We start from the raw sequence: 19,737 nt of genomic DNA on the forward strand, positions 1-19,737 counted from the left end.
TATTGGGCAGAGGTTGACGATCCACCCAGATATTTTTGTTTAGATCTCGAAGATCGATGCACAAACAAATCTTGTTACCTTCCTTGGGGGCAACGACGATGGGGGCGAGCCACTCTGAAGCTTCTATTGGTTCAATAATCTTACTTTCTAACAATTTATTCCGTTTTTGTTGCAGAGGTTCCCTCATAAGTAAAGGAATGGGCCTAGCTTTATGTACTACCGGCACCGCATTCTTCTTCAAGATTATGCGATGTGTGAAGCCCTTCAGCAAACCCAATTTATCAGTGAAAACATTTGGAAATCTAGACATGAATTTCTCACTCGACTGCGTCTCAATCTCACTCACTCTCTCCACAACCATAACTGGTTCTTGACTATTCGGATTGAGAATTATGTTTAGATCTTTTTGGTGTTGCCAACCTAATAAGTTAGAACCATCTTCAGATATGTATACTCTTCCATGAACAGCATTCCCTTTAAGTGCAATATCATTCCATAACATACCCATGATATTGATAGTTTTTCCTCCATAACCAACTGCCTTTATATCAGATCATAGAAGATCATTCATTCGTCCCTTTAATTGTTCTATGAAAACTGTTTTACTGATAATAGTAAATAAACTTCCAGAATCAACTAGGATACTTACTATTGCTTTTCCAATCATAACATCGCAATGTGGCTTTTCAAGTTTATCAGTGCTTTCTCTTTTTACCCCATTACTACTGGCACTACCAATGTTACAACACTTAACTACATTGTCATTATTAGTTTCTGTTGGACCTGGCCTCGTGGCGTGGCCCCACTCCTCCCGCATGGCGGATCGCGGACTCCCTCGACCCCTGTTCCCCGGCCCAGAGCAGCACCATCCACCCTCCACGAGTGCCGCCCCTCCGGGCAGCCCCCAGCTCTTCCCCGGTGGAACTCTACCTCCTCTCCTCAACCCCCTCGGCTGGCCCGGACCCCTTTCCCGGACCACCGTCTCCGGCCCAGCCGCCATCTTGGACCCTCCACGACCAGGCCTCGTGGCCTCGGCCCGACCCCAGCCACAGACCCAGCAAAGCCCGACATCGAGGCACCACGATCCAACCAGGGGGTAAAGAGACCACTTGACGAATCAATGGGGGAAGGAGTTTCGATGGTCCCCCATCCGCCTGGTTTCGATCGCCCCCAGCCTCCCTGGGCGCTGGCTCCACCCCCCTGCTGGGTGTCTGGACTCGCACATCCCGGACCCTCCGACCTCCAAGTGCGAGGGTCCGGACATCAAAGGGCCCCAGACCTATAACTGGGGCAGTTCCAGAGCAGGCCGGCAGTTGTATCCTGGAGTCGAGAGACACCGAGACAAACTAATCTTCGTGCAACCATCCTTGGGGTCCTGCTGGCGCTGCCGCGGCCCATCTTCGTGAAGCTATCCTTGGAGTCCTGCTGGCACTGCCGCGGCCCATCTTCGTGAAACCATCCTTGGAGTCCTGCTGGCGCTGCCCCGGCCCATCTTCGTGAAACCATCCTTGGAGTCCTGCTGGCGCTGCCGCGGCCCATCTTCGTGAAACCGTCCTTGGAGCCCTGCTGGCGCTGCCGCGGCCCATACCGAAGAACCCTCCAGCTCGAGGATTGAGAGCTGTGCGCAAGATAGCCCTGTACCAGACCGGTACCAAGACTGTCCCGCTACCCCCTTCCCACAAGAGACTAAGTTTAAGAGGATCCCTGAATCCTGTTCCTTCTGTATCGTTACGATAACCTGCCTAAAAGTACTGATAAAAGTGTTAAGAACCTATCCTTGTGTGGTGTCCATCTGTAGGGGGTGGTTGCTTGGCTGTACGATCTTAGGAGAGGGCCCTCGCCTAGAGGCCTCTCCCCCTTGCTCGGCCGACCCTCAGATTTCCCTTCTAACATTGGTGGCCAGCGGCGCGATTCGAGCCGACGCAAATCATACAGAGAGTAACTCGCCCCACTACAAACAAAAAAAACACACAGCGACCATGACGGCTAAAGAAACCGGACCAACCGCAAAGTTCCAGATGGAACGGCTGGAATATTACAGTCACAAGGAATTGAAGCTATTCTGCAAAGACTTGGGCATCGCTACCACGGGACTAAGCACCAAAGACGATCTCAAGCAGGCCCTGCAGACTTGGGTGGAGACGGGAGCGTCGCCACCCCAAAACGAAAACATTGCGATCACCGAGAACATTGCAACCCCAGAGGAGGAGAGAAACCTGGGCCTCTCTCACGAGGATGCCCGAGAACGAGAGAGGAGCCGGCTCCACGAGTTGGAACTGGCTAGACTCTGCTTAGATGGGGAACTGCAACTAGCGGAAAAGAAGATAGCCCTGGAGCAACTACGATTACAGGGAGACCTGGAAGAGAAAAGAAGCCAGAGGGAGCTGGAGGAGAAGAATCTCGCGTACGAGGACGAGCGTGGTTTGAAAGAACTAGAGATTAGGAAACAAAACGGGGACACCAGCGTCTCCGGGAACCAGAGCTCCACTCCCTCTACGGACACCAAGGTCCACATCCCCAAAGATGTCGTCCGAGAGTACCATAAGAACGACGACATCCAGCAATGGTTTAAGGCCTACGAGGTGGCCATGACCTCCCACCGTGTTCCGCGAAAAGACTGGGGGGCCGGGTTATGGGGGAGATTCGTCAACGAAGGGAGAGACGCCCTGCTACAGCTTCCCGACGCTGAGATGACCTCCTACGAGCATATGAAAGCCGCCCTCCTCACTCGCTATGGGCTCACCCCCGAGATGTACCGGCAGCGATTCCGAGACTGCAAAAGGATCCCCGGTACCACCTGGGTAGAATATGTAAACTTCTACAGCAGAGCCTTGGAGGGGTGGATCAAGGGCAGCCGGGTCACCACCTACGAACAATTGTTCGATCTCATCGTATGGGAACACCTCTGCAATAACTGTTTCGTCGAACTAAGGCAGCATCTCCTCGACAGCAAACTGACCGAGCCCCGGAAACTCTCCATTGAAGCGGATCGATGGGAGAGCACCCGGGTCCCCCGGAACTGGGCGGGAGACCAAGGCCGAGCCTCCCAGGGATTCCACCGTCCGCGAGGAGGCCAGGGCCGGGGCCGGGACACCACCACGATGCCCCCCACCAGCACTCCCCCGTCACTGGCCGGGAGAGGAAGCCCTCCTGCACGGCCGGGATCCCGCTCCAACGTTATCTGCCACAAATGCCAGCGACCCGGTCATTACGCCAATGACCCCCAACTGTCCGAGAAACCAACCCTCCAACCCCACGGGTCCGCAAAACCGCCAGATCGCCGCCGTCTCCCTGGGGGAGGAACAAGGCGAAGAAGAAGCCGAAGACTGTGAACAATACTAGACTGAGTGGGAACCCGCAGCCATGTCCCTGGTATGTTTAGGCGAAAGAGACATGGTCCCCCGGGCCCCAATCCCGGCCAACACACAGAAGTACAGTCAGTGGGTCACCATTAATGGACACCGGGCCGAAGCCCTCCGCGACACGGGAGCCAGCGTAACGGCCGTCCGTTGCCATCTGGTGACCCCGGATCAAATCCTGCCCAATGTACTATGCCCAGTACGGTCCGCGGATAACTCTGAAAGCCTGTGCCAGATGGCCCGCGTCCCCTTTGAATGGGGGGGGATTGTCGGGCATGCTGAAAGTGACCGTCCGAGACTATGCCCCCGTAGACTGCCTCCTTGGGAACGACCTCGAGAGCTCCCCCTGGGCTGTCGTTGAGCGGAGGGAGCACCTGGGGATGCTTGGCCTCCCTGAATGGGTCTGTGCGACGACCCGATCCATGGCCGCCCGCGCCATCCCCTCCACTGAAGAACCCGAGTGGCCCGAGCCTCCACCGCCCGTCATCCCTGAGGACACCACCCCTGAACCCGGTCCACCGGGGCCCCATGATGAAGAAACTGGCCCACTCCGCGACCTCCCGGAGCTGGCCCAGTGGCGCCAGGAAGGTGGCCCCACTCAAGAACAGTTCCGACAAGAGCAACAAACGTGTCCCTCCCTCGAGGGGCTCCGACAGCAAGCCGCAGCGCAGAGGATGCCTCGGGGGCTCACTGGGTCTATTGGGACAATGAGCTCCTCTACAGTGAGCAGAAGATTGCCGAGCTAGGGGCCAGCCGGGTGCTGGTAGTCCCCCTCCGATTCAGAGTCTTCCTCCTGAACCTGGCTCATGATGTACCACTCGCCGGGCACCTGGGGAAGGACAAAACTTACAGCCGCCTGGTGACCCACTTCTACTGGCCCAAGATGAGGAACGATGTGATCAACCACTGCCGAGCCTGCCCCACCTGCCAGGCCAGCGGGAAGAGCGGCAGAAAACTCAAAGTCCCCCTGCAACCTTTCCCAGTCGTCAACACTCCCTTTGAGCGGGTAGGGATCAACATTGTGGGGCCCCTGGAGCCCCAGACATCCCATGGTCACCTCTTCATACTCGTCCTGGTGGACCATGCCACCCGCTATCCCGAAGCCGTACCTCTCCGGACCGTGACAGCGTCCTTGGTGGGCCGGGCCCTGATGGGAATCTTCTCCTGGGTGGGCTTCCCCCGAGAAGTCGTCAGTGATCGAGGCACGAACTTCATCTCCCGATATATGAAGTCCCTATGGCAACAGTGCGGGGTCACATACAAATTTACGACCCCATACCACCCTCAAGGGAACGGACTGGTGGAACGCTTCAATCGCACCCTCAAGGGTATGATCATGGGCCTGGCAGAGCCCTTACGACGCCAATGGGACGTGTTGCTGCCCTGCCTCCTATTTGCCTACCGGGAGGTCCCACAAAAGTCCATGGGATTCAACCCCTTTGAACTATTGTATGGGCACCCCGTTCGGGGTCCCCTAAGTCTGGTCAAAGAAGGATGGGAGGTGACCACCCAAAATGCCCCTCCTGATGTGTACCGGTACCTCCTGACCCTCCGGAACCAGACTCGGCGGTTCCGGGAACTTGCCAAGGCCAACCTCGAAGCCAGCCAAGAAGACATGAAACGCTGGTATGATTAAAACGCCTCGTCCATTGAGTTCGAACCGGGACAACAGGTCTGGGTCATGTCCCCGGTCGAACCATGCGCCCTCCGGGACAAATGGACTGGGCCCTTCAAAGTGGTGGAGCGCAAGGGCCCTGTCACATACCTGGTGGACATGGAGTCCCCCAGGAACCCCCTCCGGGTCCTCCATGCCAACCGACTTAAGCCTCACTTTGTCCGCTCGGAACTTAGCCTCCTGATGGCTACCGACAGTGGGACTGAAGAGGACTCCGAGCCACTCCCCGACCTCCTGAAGACCCTCGAAAAAGACGGCTCAGTGGAAGGAGTCAACCTCTCTGCCACCCTGACCCCAGCCCAACGCCAAAGTTGCCAAGACTTATTACGACAGTTTGCCGATCTATTCTCCCTCACCCCCGGGGTCACCCCATGGTGCCTCCACGATGTCGACACCGGGGATAGCACACCTATACGGCACCGGGCCTACCGCGTTCCCGATCGGGTATGAGCCTGCATCCAGTCGGAAGTATCCAAGATGCTGGCTCTAGGGGTGATCGAGCCCTCCGACAGCCCCTGGGCCAGCCCAGTCGTGCTGGTCCCCAAGGCCGCCGCCCCTGGCGTCGCCCCCGAACTCAGGTTTTGTGTGGACTAACGGGGCCTGAACGCCGTTACCCGAACAGACGCTCACCCCATCCCTCGGGCTGATGAACTGATCGACCGCCTGGGAGCAGCCCGCTACCTGAGCACCTTCGACCTAACCGCAGGCTACTGGCAGATCGGCCTCACCCCGGGCGCCCAGGAGCGATCCGCCTTCTCCACCCCTGATGGCCACTACCACTTCAGGGTGATGCCCTTCGGGATGAAAAACGCCCCCGCCACATTCCAGAGACTAGTAAATAAGGTGCTGGTGGGGCTCGAGGAGTTCAGCGCCGCCTACCTAGGCGATATTGCGGTGTACAGTCTCCACTGGGCTGAACACCTCCAACACCTCCGGGAGGTCTTGGCCACCCTCCGACGGGCAGGACTAACAATAAAAGCCAGCAAGTGCCAAATCGGCCAAGGGTCTGTGACCTACCTGGGGCACCAGGTGGGAAGTGGCCAGGTGGCCCCCCTCCAACCCAAGATCGCCGCCATCATGGCCTGGGAACCCCCGGTCACCCAAACAGAGGTACGAGCCTTCCTGGGGCTCACGGGATATTACCGGCGCTTCGTAAAGGACTACGGCAGTATTGTGGGCCCCCTCACAGAACTTACGTCAAAGAAACACCCACCGAAGGTACACTGGACACCCGAGTGTCAGGCCGCCTTTGAGACCCTCAAGACAGCAATGTGCACCGCACCCGTGCTCCAAGCCCCCGACTACAGCCGGGAATTCATAGTGCAAACAGATGCCTCCGATCACGGCGTCGGGGCAGTTCTCTCCCAAATCAATACCGAGGGAATTGACCAGCCAGTAGCCTTCATTAGCCGACGTCTGCTGGCCCGAGAACAGCGCTGGAGCACCATCGAGCGGGAGGCCTTCGCCATGGTGTGGGCTCTCAAGAAGCTCCAGCCCTATCTCTTTGGCACCCACTTCCGGGTACAAACTGACCACCGACCTCTGCAATGGCTGATGCAGATGCGAGGGGAGAATCCAAAGCTGTTGAGTTGGTCCATCTCCCTGCAAGGGATGGACTTCACTGTGGAGCATCGCCCTTGCAACGACCACGCCAACGCAGACGGCCTGTCCCGCTTCTTCCGCCTCGGCGAGGACAATACCCAAGGAGATGGGTGACTCTCCCTGCCTTCAGCTGGGGGGACGCATGTTGGACCTGGCCTCGTGGCGTGGCCCCACTCCTCCCGCATGGCGGGTCCCGGACTCCCTCGACCCCTGTTCCCAGAGCAGCACCATCCACCCTCCACGAGTGCCGCCCCTCCGGGCAGCCCCCAGCTCTTCCCCGGTGGAACTCGACCTCCTCTCCTCAACCCCCTCGGCTGGCCCGGACCACCGTCTCCGGCCCGGCCGCCATCTTGGACCCTCCACGACCAGGCCTCGTGGCCTCGGCCCGACCCCAGCCACAGACCCAGCAAAGCCTGACATCGAGGCACCACAATCCAACCAGGGGGTAAAGAGACCACTTGACGAATCAATGGGGGAAGGAGTTTCGATGGTCCCCCATCCGCCTGGTTTCGATCGCCCCCAGCCTCCCTGGGCGCTGGCTCCACCCCCCTGCTGGGTGTCTGGACTCGCACATCCCGGACCCTCCGACCTCCAAGTGCGAGGGTCCGGACATCAAAGGGCCCCAGACCTATAACTGGGGCAGTTCCGGAGCAGGTCGGCAGTTGTATCCTGGAGTCGAGAGACACCGAGACAAACTCATCTTCGTGCAACCATCCTTGGGGTCTTGCTGGCGCTACCGTGGCCCATCTTCGTGAAGCTATCCTTGGAGTCCTGCTGGCGCTGCCGCGGCCCATCTTCGTGAAACCATCCCTGGAGTCCTGCTGGCGCTGCCGCGGCCCATCTTCATGAAGCTATCCTTGGAGTCCTGCTGGCGCTGCCGCGGCCCATCTTCGTGAAACCATCCTTGGAGCCCTGCTGGCGCTGCCGCGGCCCATACCGAACAACCCTCCAGCTCGAGGATTGAGAGCTGTGCGCAAGATATCCCTGTACCAGACCGGTACCAAGACTGTCCCGCTACCCCCTTCCCACAAGAGACTAAGTTTAAGAAGATCCCTGAATCCTGTTCCTTCTGTATCGTTACGATAACCTGCCTAAAAGTACTGATAAAAGTGTTAAGAACCTATCCTTGTGTGGTGTCCATCTGTAGGGGGGTGGTTGCTCGGCTGTACGATCTTAGGAGAGGGCCCTCGCCTAGAGGCCTCTCCCCCTTGCTCGGCCGACCCTCAGATTTCCCTTCTAACAGTTTCATTAAAAATGTCGCATTCATCAATTGCAACAATCACATCTTCATGAATCTCACCAAGATTTTCTACTACCTTAATATTGGATTATTGCCATGGCCGCAATTTTGTTCTACACATTTTAGCTAAATGGCCCCTTCTTCCACACATTCTACAAATTGAATTCCTTGCTCCACAGGTTGGACTCGTGGCAATATGTCCAGGCCCACCACACCTATAACAAATAATTGTCCTTCTTTCAGGCAACTTATTCGTAGCAGTCTTATTTTCTAATGCCTTAACTTCTTTTTTGACCTTCTCTTCTTCCACACCAATTGCAACAACATCTTTTTCTGATACTTTGTTGCTTGGCTTTCCTACATCAATTTCTTTTAACCAAATATCAGTATTCTCCATACTTCTTGCAATTTGAATGGCCTCATCCAGAGTTGGATCCAAAGATATAAGTCTCTTTGATCTTTTTATTTTTCGTGCATCTAACGATTTGATCACGAATTAAAGAATCCATTAAACCCTGAAATTCACAATTTACTGCCAGTCCTCTTAAAGCAGCTACATAGTTTATAATATCTTCATCCTGGGATTGAGAACGACAGAAAAACTTATGTCGTTCAAAAACTACACTTATTTTTGGGGTAAAATGTTTCTCCAACATCATAAGAGACATATCATAAACATAAATTGGATGTCCATTCCCAACCCCCAAGGAAATCTCAGGTAGATCATATATTCTTTTACCTTCAGTTCCTAATTGATGTAACAAAATTGCTTGTCTCCTTAAGGGACCATGTTTATCACCACCAATTGCTAACAAGTAAGTGAAGAATATATTTTTCCATCTTTTCCAGGGAATAGCTGGTTCACCAGGACCCGGTAAAAAACTAGGTGGTGCTGACATTCCCTGATCAGACATACCTGCAATAAATTTAAAACAATAAATTACCCCAAATAATTAACACAATATAACACGATGCGGGGCTCACCAAGCTCTTGAGTGTGGCCAGAGGGGGCCCCCACCAGGAACTTTGCAGGGGGCCCCCTCAAGTTTCGTTACGCCACTGACACGTAAGTAGCAACAGGGCGACCTGTAAAGAGAAGGCAGGCCCGCCGGTAGCGCGTGTGATCCCCCCCCCTGTGCAAACTCCGGTTACCTTAGGATCTGAAGGTGGCTCTGCAGTCCGGGCTAATCTCCGGTGAAGCCGCTTTCGCCGGTGGGACGCGCCTCGGCCTCAGGTTCAGGCAGCTACTTTCCTTGATGACGAGCTGCAGGGAACCCCGGTTGCTAGGGGACGCCTTGCGCCTCTCCAGACGCAACATAGCTTCGCCTGATGAACCTCTACTTTCTAAAAGTGCTATTTTCAAACTTAGAATTTAAAAACCATCTTCAATAAAGGATGTGTTATTAAATTCTCAGTTCGGGGGTACCAGATTCCATATGTCTATCTTGCCGTTATGGGAAGACATGCAGGTAGACATGTCACACAGCATTCCCCATGTTATCCTATTGGCAAAATAGCCTTTCAATAGTGAAAAACAAAATTGGCAGTATTTCACTTTCAATACATGTTACCCACACTAGTAACACCAAACAAATATCGGGACATCGGCTCACCCTACCTTTGAACTTTGAGGCCCAATAATAGAGCCCCCTTTCGAGGCCCCCCCCCCAAAAAAAAAAACTGGGGTGGCTCAGCCCCCCACTTAAAGCCCTGCCTCCAGTAGCTCCTGTGATGATGCGTTTCAGTCAACTACAGCTTCCAGGAGGCTGCTGATCACTCTCTTCCTGCTTGGGAGCTGCCTGTGACCCCTTGACCGGTGCAATCCGCAGTCTCCCCAGAAGCAGGAGGGGGGACCCAGCCACTTAGTGGTATGACACTTGGCTGACACATCAGTAAGCTGCCTCCTAAATCAGTAGAGTGTCACGCCTCCAAACGCAGGATTAGTGGCGTAGAATCTCCCGTTGCAGTGTTTACGTGCAGACTGCAGAGGAGTTTGCCTGCCCCGCCATTAGTGGACGCACAGCATTGAAGGACGCATGCGCGGCACAGGCGTTAGAGCATTTGGATTTATTAAGTGGCCCAGTGTGAGGAGCTCTTCCGGGTTATTGGTGTGTACAGTGAGTCTTGGTTGCTTAGTGCAGTGCAGGGTACCACAGCGTTGGTGTCTCTCTCAACCACACCTGATTTCGATGTGGTATTGAGCAGTGAAGCCCAAGCTCTTAATGGATTCCTGCCCAGAATGCAGATTTTTTGACGGGTTTTGCACTTTCCTGACAGGTGGCTCTGGGAGGCTGGGGTTGCCATTTTGCTTGGCCGTTTTTAGGTTTCGCCTGGGGCACGGAGCGTAAGCTCCGCCCCCAGGAGAAATCTCTAGTCTTCAGTAAGGGACTCTTGAATACACCCCTCTGTTCCATTGGCTAGCTCCATAAATGGAGGCTAGCCATTGGAACACAGATCTGTCCGTCAAGGCCGGACTAGATTCGGGGGCGTTCCCGAGATTTTTTCCATGGGCGGAGTTTCGTTTTTTCCCGTTCCCTCCCCTTTCACTGAAAGTGATTTGTTTCTGGAGCTCAGGTCAGATGCGCTGTCCATTCCCGCCCCCCTCCGTGTGCCTCCCCGCCCCCTCTCGCTGTCCGTGTGCTTTCCCGCCCCCTCCCGCCCCTCCCGCTGTCCGTGTCCTCGTAGGTGCTTGTTAAGATTTATCGTTTAATTGTTCATTTACATAATCATTCTTTCAATGGCTCAACCTATGTTTTGGTTTCCCACCTCAAGCGTCTCATGGCTGTCCCGGACGTCTTTATGAGTGACAGTTGCCCTGGCCTATGAGCGTACTGAAAATCTCTGCGCACACTAATCATGGAAAGGGAAGTGGCTGCTGGGCGGGGCTTGCGTGCGTCATGGGTTGCTGTTACAGCTTGTCGGCATTGAGGGTTGTTGCCTTTGAAATGATAAATCAACCTGAAAGGTTTATTGAAAAGAATTGTTCTGGATGAATATATCGGAAAATATGGCTTGTCCGGTACAAGTTTGGTTCGAAGGAAAGTAAATCAGGTTTAAAACTTTTAAGGCACCCCACAAGTTTGCACCCTTGCCCGCCACGCCCACACACTCACAGGAAGATAAAGAAACTGCTTGTACAAATATGAGTGTACTCACAAAGTCACTAGTGTTTGTACATCTTTTAAACTGTTCTTTACAGGCAATGGCTGTGGGAAGGAAAGGGGGCCGGGAAATGACAATGGACAGGGGCACCTCGGCGGTGCAGTCAGTTCCTGCACATTTCCTCTCTTTCTGCTGCCGCTGGGAGGAGGGGAGGAGGGGAGGAGGGGAGGGGGCGGGGTGCGGCATCTGGGATGGGGCTGGCAAGTTTGCTGTTCTCTCTGAGCCCCGGTGTAGTGCCTAGGGTGCAGCAAAGGAGAGCAGCTTGCACGAGGCACCCTCCCTGGATATTGTCTCTGCCGGCAGAGAGCGGGAGCCTGGGCTGAGGGTCCCGGGAGATTGATCCACCCTGCGGGCCCCCTGCCACCCCTGGGCTGGTGGGGATGCGGCATGTGTGGAAGCAGAGGCGGTAGATGCCGGGAGAAGGAGCGGCGGCGGCTCGGGGAGCTGTCACAGGGGGAGCAGCCTCCTCTCCCGCCTGGATTCCTTCCAGTTCTCCTGCTGACCTGTCTGTGGACTGAGCCGGTGTCAGAAGGACACTTCCGGCTCCTGGAGCCACCCGCGGTCGCAGGATGGAGCTCTCGCAGCTGCTAACCCTCACAATGATCCGAGGAGGTAAGGTTAGGAGGGGACCTTGCAGTGCATTGTGGGGCACTTCTTTGCCAGCCTCTCTGGTCCCAGAAATTGGACCACAGCCGGTCCCTCTGACACCTTAACGGGATCTATTGAGTTTAATCAACAAGACTCAAACCTGGGATGTGTACTTGTTTATGGAAATGTAAACTGTTGCTGTAAGACCCTTGCATCTCACTTTTGTGAGGCGAGGTGGCCTTATGTGTCGCTGAGAAATGTCTCAGGGGTCTGTAACTCTGAACAAGCAGCAGGACCTTGGAAGACCACTCACATGTCACGAGCTATAGTGAAATCTAGAATTTTCCCAACGCGTGAGTTGCCCTGGCCTTTCCTGTGAGTGACGCTGCCTCAACCCACCTGGCCTGTCAGAGGCAGTCGTCTAGTATCAGAAAATCCTTATGACAACCCCGAGAGATGTCGGCCACAGGTGTGATCAGTGCAGAAAGTTGAAATAGATATGACACACACATGGAGAGGATATGACACATCCGTTCACCTGGCACAGCTCGTTGACATAGGGTATGGAACTTGTTCCTGCTAAATCAGGCACGACTGTGACCCTTTATTCAGTCCTCCAAACCATTCAGGTATTGGTTTCTGGCACAGGAATGAGATTTACCCACTGGATTTGCCCAGGACAACAACCCTCTTTTAATTGTTAATCATTGGTGCCTTGTTGGTTTGTGGTTGATGGAGACTTAAGTTAAATATCCAGTGTTGTTTCCATGGAATGACTTGTGAACAATACAAACCGTCTTAGATTGTGAGTTTTCTTTAATTGGTGTGTTGTGAAGGCATGTGTAGTGTTATGTGATTGCTGCATTGTGGGCTGTGAGAGCTGTGTGGGCTGTGAGAGCTGTGTGGACTGTGAGAGCTGTGTGGACTGTGAGAGCTGTGTGGACTGTGAGAGCTGTGTGGCTGTGAGAGCTGTGTGGGCTGTGAGAGCTGTGTGGGCTGTGAGAGCTGTGTGGGCTGTGAGAGCTGTGTGGACTGTGAGAGCTGTGTGGGCTGTGAGATCTGTGTGGCTGTGAGAGCTGTGTGGGCTGTGAGAGCTGTGTGGGCTGTGAGAGCTGTGTGGGCTGTGAGAGCTGTGTGGGCTGTGAGAGCTGTGTGGGCTGTGAGAGCTGTGAGGGCTGTGAGAGCTGTGAGAGCTGTGTGGGCTGTGAGGGCTGTGAGAGCTGTGTGGGCTGTGAGAGCTGTGTGGGCTGTGAGAGCTGTGTGGGCTGTGAGAGCTGTGTGGGCTGTGAGAGCTGTGTGGGCTGTGAGAGCTGTGTGGGCTGTGAGAGCGGTGTGGGCTGTGAGAGCTGTGTGGGCTGTGTGGGCTGTGAGAGCTGTGTGGGATGTGTGGGCTGTGAGAGCTGAGCGAGCTGTGTGGGCTGAGAGAGCTGTTGGCAATGTAAATAACAATGCCATTTATTTATAAGTAAACAAAAAAAAGAAATTTCATGAGCAATGCCAATAGCTCTAACTTTTCCAAAGGCGAAACCATTGCTTTGTAAATGCTTGTTCTTTTTCTTTGGGGGCAGTGAATACTTTTTAGGTGTCAAGTTTTGTGTTTTATCAACTGTCACCCAGAATGAATGTTGCTACCGCGTCTATAGGATGTGTGGGTTTTAAAGTCTGTTAAACAAAAAAGAAGAGTAGCTTTCAAATAGTAGCAGTAGTGTCTAGCTTCTCTTTTAAGAACGGCTGCGTTATGGCTTTAACGTATTTTATTTTTATTTTCTGGAAATCAAGCATTGAATTTAGAATCCACAACAGACCTTAATAACCATGTTTATTGGTAACCAGGCTTATCAGTTGATGCATGCTCAGTTCCTGCCAGGCTCACAAACATATATGCGCTTGTTTCCTTCCATGCTAACCAAGGGATGTATGCTCGCCTCCTTCCAGGCTCACCAAGGGATGTATGCTCGCTTCCCTCCAGGGTCACCAAGGGATGCATGCTCACTTCCTTCCATGCTCACCAAGATATGCATGCTCGCTTCCTTCCAGGCTCACCAAGGGATGCATGCTTGCTTCCTGCCAGGCTCTCCTAGGCGTGCATGCTCCCTTCCTTCCATGCTCACCCTGAGATGTATGCGCGCTTCCTTCCAGGCTCTTCAAGGTATGCGTGCTCACTTCCTTCCAGGCTTTCCAAGGGATGCATGCTTGCTTCCTGCCAGGCTCTCCTAGGCGTGCATGCTCACTTCCTTCCAGGCTCACCAAGAGATGTATGCTCGATTCCTTCCAGGCTCACCAAGATATGCATGCTCGCTTCTTTCCAGGCTCACCTAGGGATGCATGTTCACTTCCTTCCATGCTCAGCAAGATATGCATGCTCGCTTCCTTCCAGGTTCACCAAGGGATGAATTCTCGTTTCCTTCCAGGCTCACCGAGGAATGCATACTCGCTTCCTTCCAGGCTCACCTAGGGATGCATGCTCACTTCCTTCCAGGCTCACCAAGGCATGCCTGCTTGCTTCCTTCCAGGCTCACCTAGGGATGCATGTTTACTTCCTGCCAGGCTCACCAAGGGATGCATGCTCGCTTCCTTCCATGCTCGCCAAGATATGCATGCTCGCTTCCTCCCAGGCTCCCCAAGGGATGCATGCTTGCTTCCTTCCAGGCTCACCAAGGGATGTATGCTCGCTTCCTTCCAGGCTCTTCAAGGGATGCATGCTTGCTTCCTTCCAGGCTCTCCAAGGGATGCATGCTTGCTTCCTGCCAGGCTGTCCTAGGCGTGCATGCTCCCTTACTTTCATGCTCACCCTGGAATGTATGCTCGCTTCCTTCCAGGCTCTTCAAGGGATGCATGCTTGCTTCCTTCCAGGCTCTCCAAGGGATGCATGCTTGCTTCCTGCCAGGCTCTCCTAGGCGTGCATGCTTACTTTCTTCCAGGCTCACCAAGGGATGTATGCTCGCTTCCTTCCAGGCTCACCAAAATATGCATGCCCGCTTCTTTCCAGGTTCTCCAAGGCATGCAGGCTTGCTTCCTGCCAGGCTCTCCTAGGCGTGCATGCTTACTTCCTTCCAGGCTCTCCAAGGGATGCATGCTTGCTTCCTGCCAGGCTCTCCTAGGCGTGCATGCTTACTTCCTTCCAGGCTCACCAAGGGATGTATGCTCGCTTCCTTCCAGGCTCACCAAAATATGCATGCCCGCTTCTTTCCAGGTTCTCCAAGGCATGCAGGCTTGCTTCCTTCCAGGCTCACCTAGGGATGCATGTTCACTTCCTGCCAGGCTCTTCAAGTGATGCATGCTTGCTTCCTTCCAGGCTCTCCAAGGGATGCATGCTTGCTTCCTGCCAGGCTCTCCCAGGCGTGCATGCTTACTTCCTTCCAGGCTCACCAAGGGATGTATGCTCGCTTCCTTCCAGGCTCACCAAAATATGCATGCCCTCTTCTTTCCAGGTTCTCCAAGGCATGCAGGCTTGCTTCCTGCCAGGCTCTCCGAGGCTTACATGCACACTTCCTGCCAGGCTCTCCAAGGCGTGCATGCGCACTTCCTTCCAGGCTCACCAAGGGATGTATACTCACTTGCTTCCAGGCTCACCAAGGGATGCATGCTCGCTTCCTGCCAGGCTCATCTGCGGATTTGTGCTTAATTTCCTTACATTCTAGTCTTTGTGTTGGCTGTGGGTATATCTTTATGCTTCACAGGAATCCATATTTAGGGGGTTCCTTCTATCCGGAGGCCATTGGGTTTGATGGTTATAGCAGACTGATCCACTACTGAGCAAGAGCGCCCTCGATTCTGCTTTGTTCTCTGAAAGGTTATCCATAACCATGGTTGCCCCTGGAAGTGGCACATGGCGGCCAACCTACGATTGTGCTATATGATTATGCTTCTCTCAGAATGTCAGATGAAATGGAAATGTTGCCCCAGTATGTGGTCAAGGTGGAGATCTGCAGCTTCTGAGAACTTTTACAAGCTAGACTGCCTCTTCTACTGCTGTTGTGTATCCCTGTTGTCTTTAATTAGCAATGCTGTTGTGCACTGATGCTTAACCCTTTGCTTGTCTTGCTCTTCTCCCCCACAGATGACTGCAGGAACATTGCAAATATCATGAAGACGCTCGCCCACAGGGGTTTCATCTTTAAACAAACATCCAGACGCATCTGATTCCCCGGGAGTAGCGGGACAAAAGGCTGCATGCAGCGCTTTTCTGACCGTGTGTTCACGCGTGAGAACAGACAGGAAGTAGAATTCAAGGCAAGTGGACAGAGCAGCTCGACCATCACCGCCTGCAAAGACCGGACAACATGGACAAGGAAACTTATCTTTGTGCAGACCCAAAATATGAATGCCCTCCATAACAGGCCCCGGCTCCAGTTCGGGGGGTGGGGGGAGAGATCAGGCTGAGTGGAGGGGGTGGCCACCACCGCCTTTTCCCCTCTCCTCCTACCAGCCCCACATGTGATTTTTGGGGAATGGGAGTGAGGCGGGAAAAGGCTGAAACCGTGTTGAAAGATGGGGACAGGTGCAGTATACCGTAGACAACTGCTCCTCAATTTTCCCACAAAGTGGAAATTATTCAGCGAACAGAATCCTGTGTGGGAGGAAAAGCGCTGAAGAGCGGCAACCCTTACATTAACCCTGGATCTCTACCCCTGGAGCTAGCTGCATGCGATGAAAACATAAAACAAAATAAAAAATAAAAGTATCAAACTAAAAAAAAAAAAAAAAAAGGACTGGGCCAGGGTCTGGGGTCAGTTCCGGACAGGATGCCCTTCTCTTGTATCAGACGTGACTTTGTAGCAGGGACGTCATAGCACCTGTTTGGAATTGTAGCTTTTCTTGTTCTTTGGATTTCACACCATATTTTATTATTTAGGAAGGCCTTTCTACAGCTGCGCCCCGGGTATTGACGACTTTGGGATTCTTCTAGCACTAAAAGGTGACTGCTACCTCTGATCCTAATGTAATGACCTCTCTCCATAGTCCTTCTCACCGGGTTCCTTCGCTCATTTAAGGAATGCCTTATTCTTCCCACTGTCCTACTATCCCTTTTACTGCAAGGTCTCATCCAAATGCACGCTCTCTCTGAGTGGTACAGGCCAGTCACTCCGCTGCTTTCCCTGCTCTTTCCCTGCACTACTGGTGGGTACTTCCCTCGCCCTCTTCAGTGGGGACTCATCCCTTCCTTGTATTCGTTAACATCTCCAGCTTCTTTGCAGATCCCTGCCCTCGACACCTTCCCTTTTATGTGACATTTCTTTTAGGTCCTTCCCATCTACTTTACACCCTCCCCATTCAGCTGTCACCCCCGTTCCTTCTCAAATGAGCTTTCTCCCCTAACTACCTTCCACCCTGCTTCTCCCATTCCTCCTTATTCTGTTTCTCCTTTTAGCCTGTGTGACATCAGCCCGCCCCTCCTTTTATCCTTCCCATCCTTTATCCATTCCATCTTCTGCTTTCCCCGCACTCCTTCCAATTATTCTCATCTCTGTCAGTGCTTTACTTTTGGCCCTCCTCTAGCCTGTCTTCTGCTCCTCCTCCCCTAAGATGGACTCTCTTCAGCTCTACCCATCTGTTGATTGCTTTCGATCTTGATTGGTCCCCACCTCCTGCAGAAGATTCTTCTTTTGACTGGCCACATGGGCAGTGCTTTTTACATCCTGTTCTGCTCCCTAAAAACTTGACCTAACCCCCTCGTCTTCCTATTCCAAATTCCCAAAATCAGCTAGGCCACTAAACTTTAGAACTCACCTGCTTTTTAAACTTTGGGGAGTCTTAAATGCAGCTTTTTCATGTGTTAAGTAATCTCCAAAGCCTTGGGACACACGGTTGCACTTCTCTTTTAATGAAAATGCTTCTAACATGCCTTTGGTTTTCACAGGTGATGGACTGTGGACTCCAGAAACCGAGGAGTTAAATGAATGCTTTTGTCTGTTTTGTTAATGCTGCAAACTCTTTTGTTCTTATAAATAGGAAGGGCCTGTTTTAATTTCCTCCATTTAATGAGATTTGGCTGTATTCTCTGCACCCTGACTCAAGTTTCTAGTTTAACTTATTAAGTTTGATTATATGCCGACATGGGAAAACGAACTTTGAAATAAATATAAATGATCCCCTTATACAAGTTACATACATTCGATCATTTTAAAAGAAATAACAGCACTGAAGCTACAAACAATCGACATAAAATATCCAACATTTATGGCTAAATTTAAACCATTTTTTGTACAATGATGCCTAAATCACATTGATCCCACTGAGAAATACATAAACTGTCACCTGAATCACTCCTCTTAAATCTCGACCAACTGTGGCATGACGTGGGCTCTTAATTTGTTCTGGCGCTGATGGATTCAAGTGTAATCTCCAAAGGACTCTGCTGCAGGCAAAACATTTGCGATTGATGAAATATTGAGGTTTCAAAAAGACTCTCAGCCCTTTATCAATTTTTCTTAATGCCTCTTTCCTATAGCTTGAACCTACGCTGGTCCAGATGAGACATTGTTTCTTTTCTCCTCCACTAGTTTCCTACTTATTGGTTTGTAGAAGCCAGATTCCTAGATGTGCTTTCCTCTTCTTTGGCCATCTCTGCATTGAAGAAGCGATTCAATTGTTATCAATTTGACTGAGTGCCAGTTGAGTGTTCCCAGCTGACTTGAAGTTACCCTCTAAGACTGCAGTTGAATGTCACTGTAGTGCTGATATCTTGCTGCTCCACTGACTGTAGCCTTCTACAGGTAGCCTCCTCCAGGCACCACCAGCTCTGATAGATCAATATTTTTAGCCTTGATTAGCTACCAGGTGGTGTTCACCACAATCTTCTGTGAGCTCAAACTTCACATAGCTGTTCTGGTTCTGCCCATGCTCTGTGACGATCCAAGCTTGTCTTGCATATGTTATGTCTGCCTTGTACGCTTCCATGAACTGTTGTGCATCACAGATTGCTTGGATACCGACTTGTTTTGTTAACACATGAGATTTGTGTGTTGCCATTGCTCATACTCGAGCTACTATGGCTAAGTAAGCCTGAATCCTCTTCAACAGTTTCAGATTTACAGCTTGAAATAAAAGATCTTCAGAGACCTATCAAGTATGAGAGCTTTACACTGTGTTGAATGAGAGCTCTCCAGAGACTTATCAAGAACAAGAGCTTGAGACATATGTGGAATGGAAGCTCCTCAGATACTTGTGGAATGAGAGCTGCTTAGAGAACTTTTGTATCTCAAAAGCAAAAAGTAAACTCTCCAGAGCCCTATGATGAATGAGAGCTCTTCAGAGACCTTTGCGGAATGAGAGGTCATCCAAGACATTGGTGGAAGGATAGCTTTCCAGAGACCTATCAAGAATAAGCTCAAGAACTTTGTTGATGAGAACTCTTCAGAGGCCTGCCATGACTGAGATCTCCAGGACTGTGTGGAATGATAGCTGTCTGGAGACCTACTAGAAAATGCAGTTTGAAACCTGTGTGTTGAATGAGAGTGATAAAGAATGAGAGCTTGAGACCTGTGTAGAATAAGAGCTCGAGACCTGTGTAGAATAAGAGCTCGACAGAAAACAGTCAAGAATGAAAGTTTGAGACTTGCGTGGAATGAAAGTTGTTTAGAGGCCTTCTGGGAACGAGATCTTGAGACCTGTGTAGCGTCAAAGCTCTTCAGACTCCTGTGGTATGGATTGGGAGCTGCTTCGGTAATCCTTATCCTTAGTGAGCACTGTACATAGACCCATCACAAATGAGGCTTGAGAGTGGTATGGAATGAGAGCTCATCAAAAACCTACTAGGAATGAGAGCTTAAGAACTTTATTGAAGGAGAGCTCTCCGGAGACCGATCAAGAATGGGACCTTGAGAACTTTGAGAATGAACTCTTCAGAGACCTACCATGACTGGGAGCTTCAGAACCATGTGGAATGATCGCTTTCCAGAGACCATGACTGAGAGCTTCAGAACTGTGTGGAATGATCGCTTTCCAGAGACCTACTAGGAAATACAGCTTGAGACCTGTATGTTGAATTAGAGATTTCCAGAGACGTATCAAGAATAAGAGCTTGAGACCTGAATAGAATGAGAGCTCGACAGAATTAAGTATCAGCGCTTGGACTTTTGTGGAATGAAAGATCTTCAGAAACGTGCCAG

The 19,737-nt window shown here is 52.1% G+C and overlaps 1 protein-coding gene across 4 annotated transcripts in view; it reads left to right on the forward strand.

Moving 5' to 3' along the window:
* The window catches only part of ERI3 (ERI1 exoribonuclease family member 3), a 1,639,940-nt gene extending 1,621,242 nt beyond the window's left edge, over positions 1-18,698 (forward strand). For 3 of the 4 annotated variants that reach the window (XM_086952320.1, XM_086952318.1, XM_086952321.1), the window contains exon 9: positions 15,687-16,307. In XM_086952320.1, coding sequence (XP_086808446.1) covers positions 15,687-15,769 — 83 coding nt within the window. In that variant the 3' untranslated portion in view covers positions 15,770-16,307. Of the gene's footprint in view, positions 1-15,686 lie in introns of all 4 variants that reach the window. The other variant, XM_086952319.1, reaches the window with a different exon arrangement.
* Positions 18,699-19,737: the final 1,039 nt, after the last annotated feature.

The sequence above is a fragment of the Lissotriton vulgaris genome, chromosome 1_1 (assembly GCF_964263255.1).
Source record: "Lissotriton vulgaris chromosome 1_1, aLisVul1.2, whole genome shotgun sequence".
Taxonomy (NCBI): domain Eukaryota; kingdom Metazoa; phylum Chordata; class Amphibia; order Caudata; family Salamandridae; genus Lissotriton; species Lissotriton vulgaris.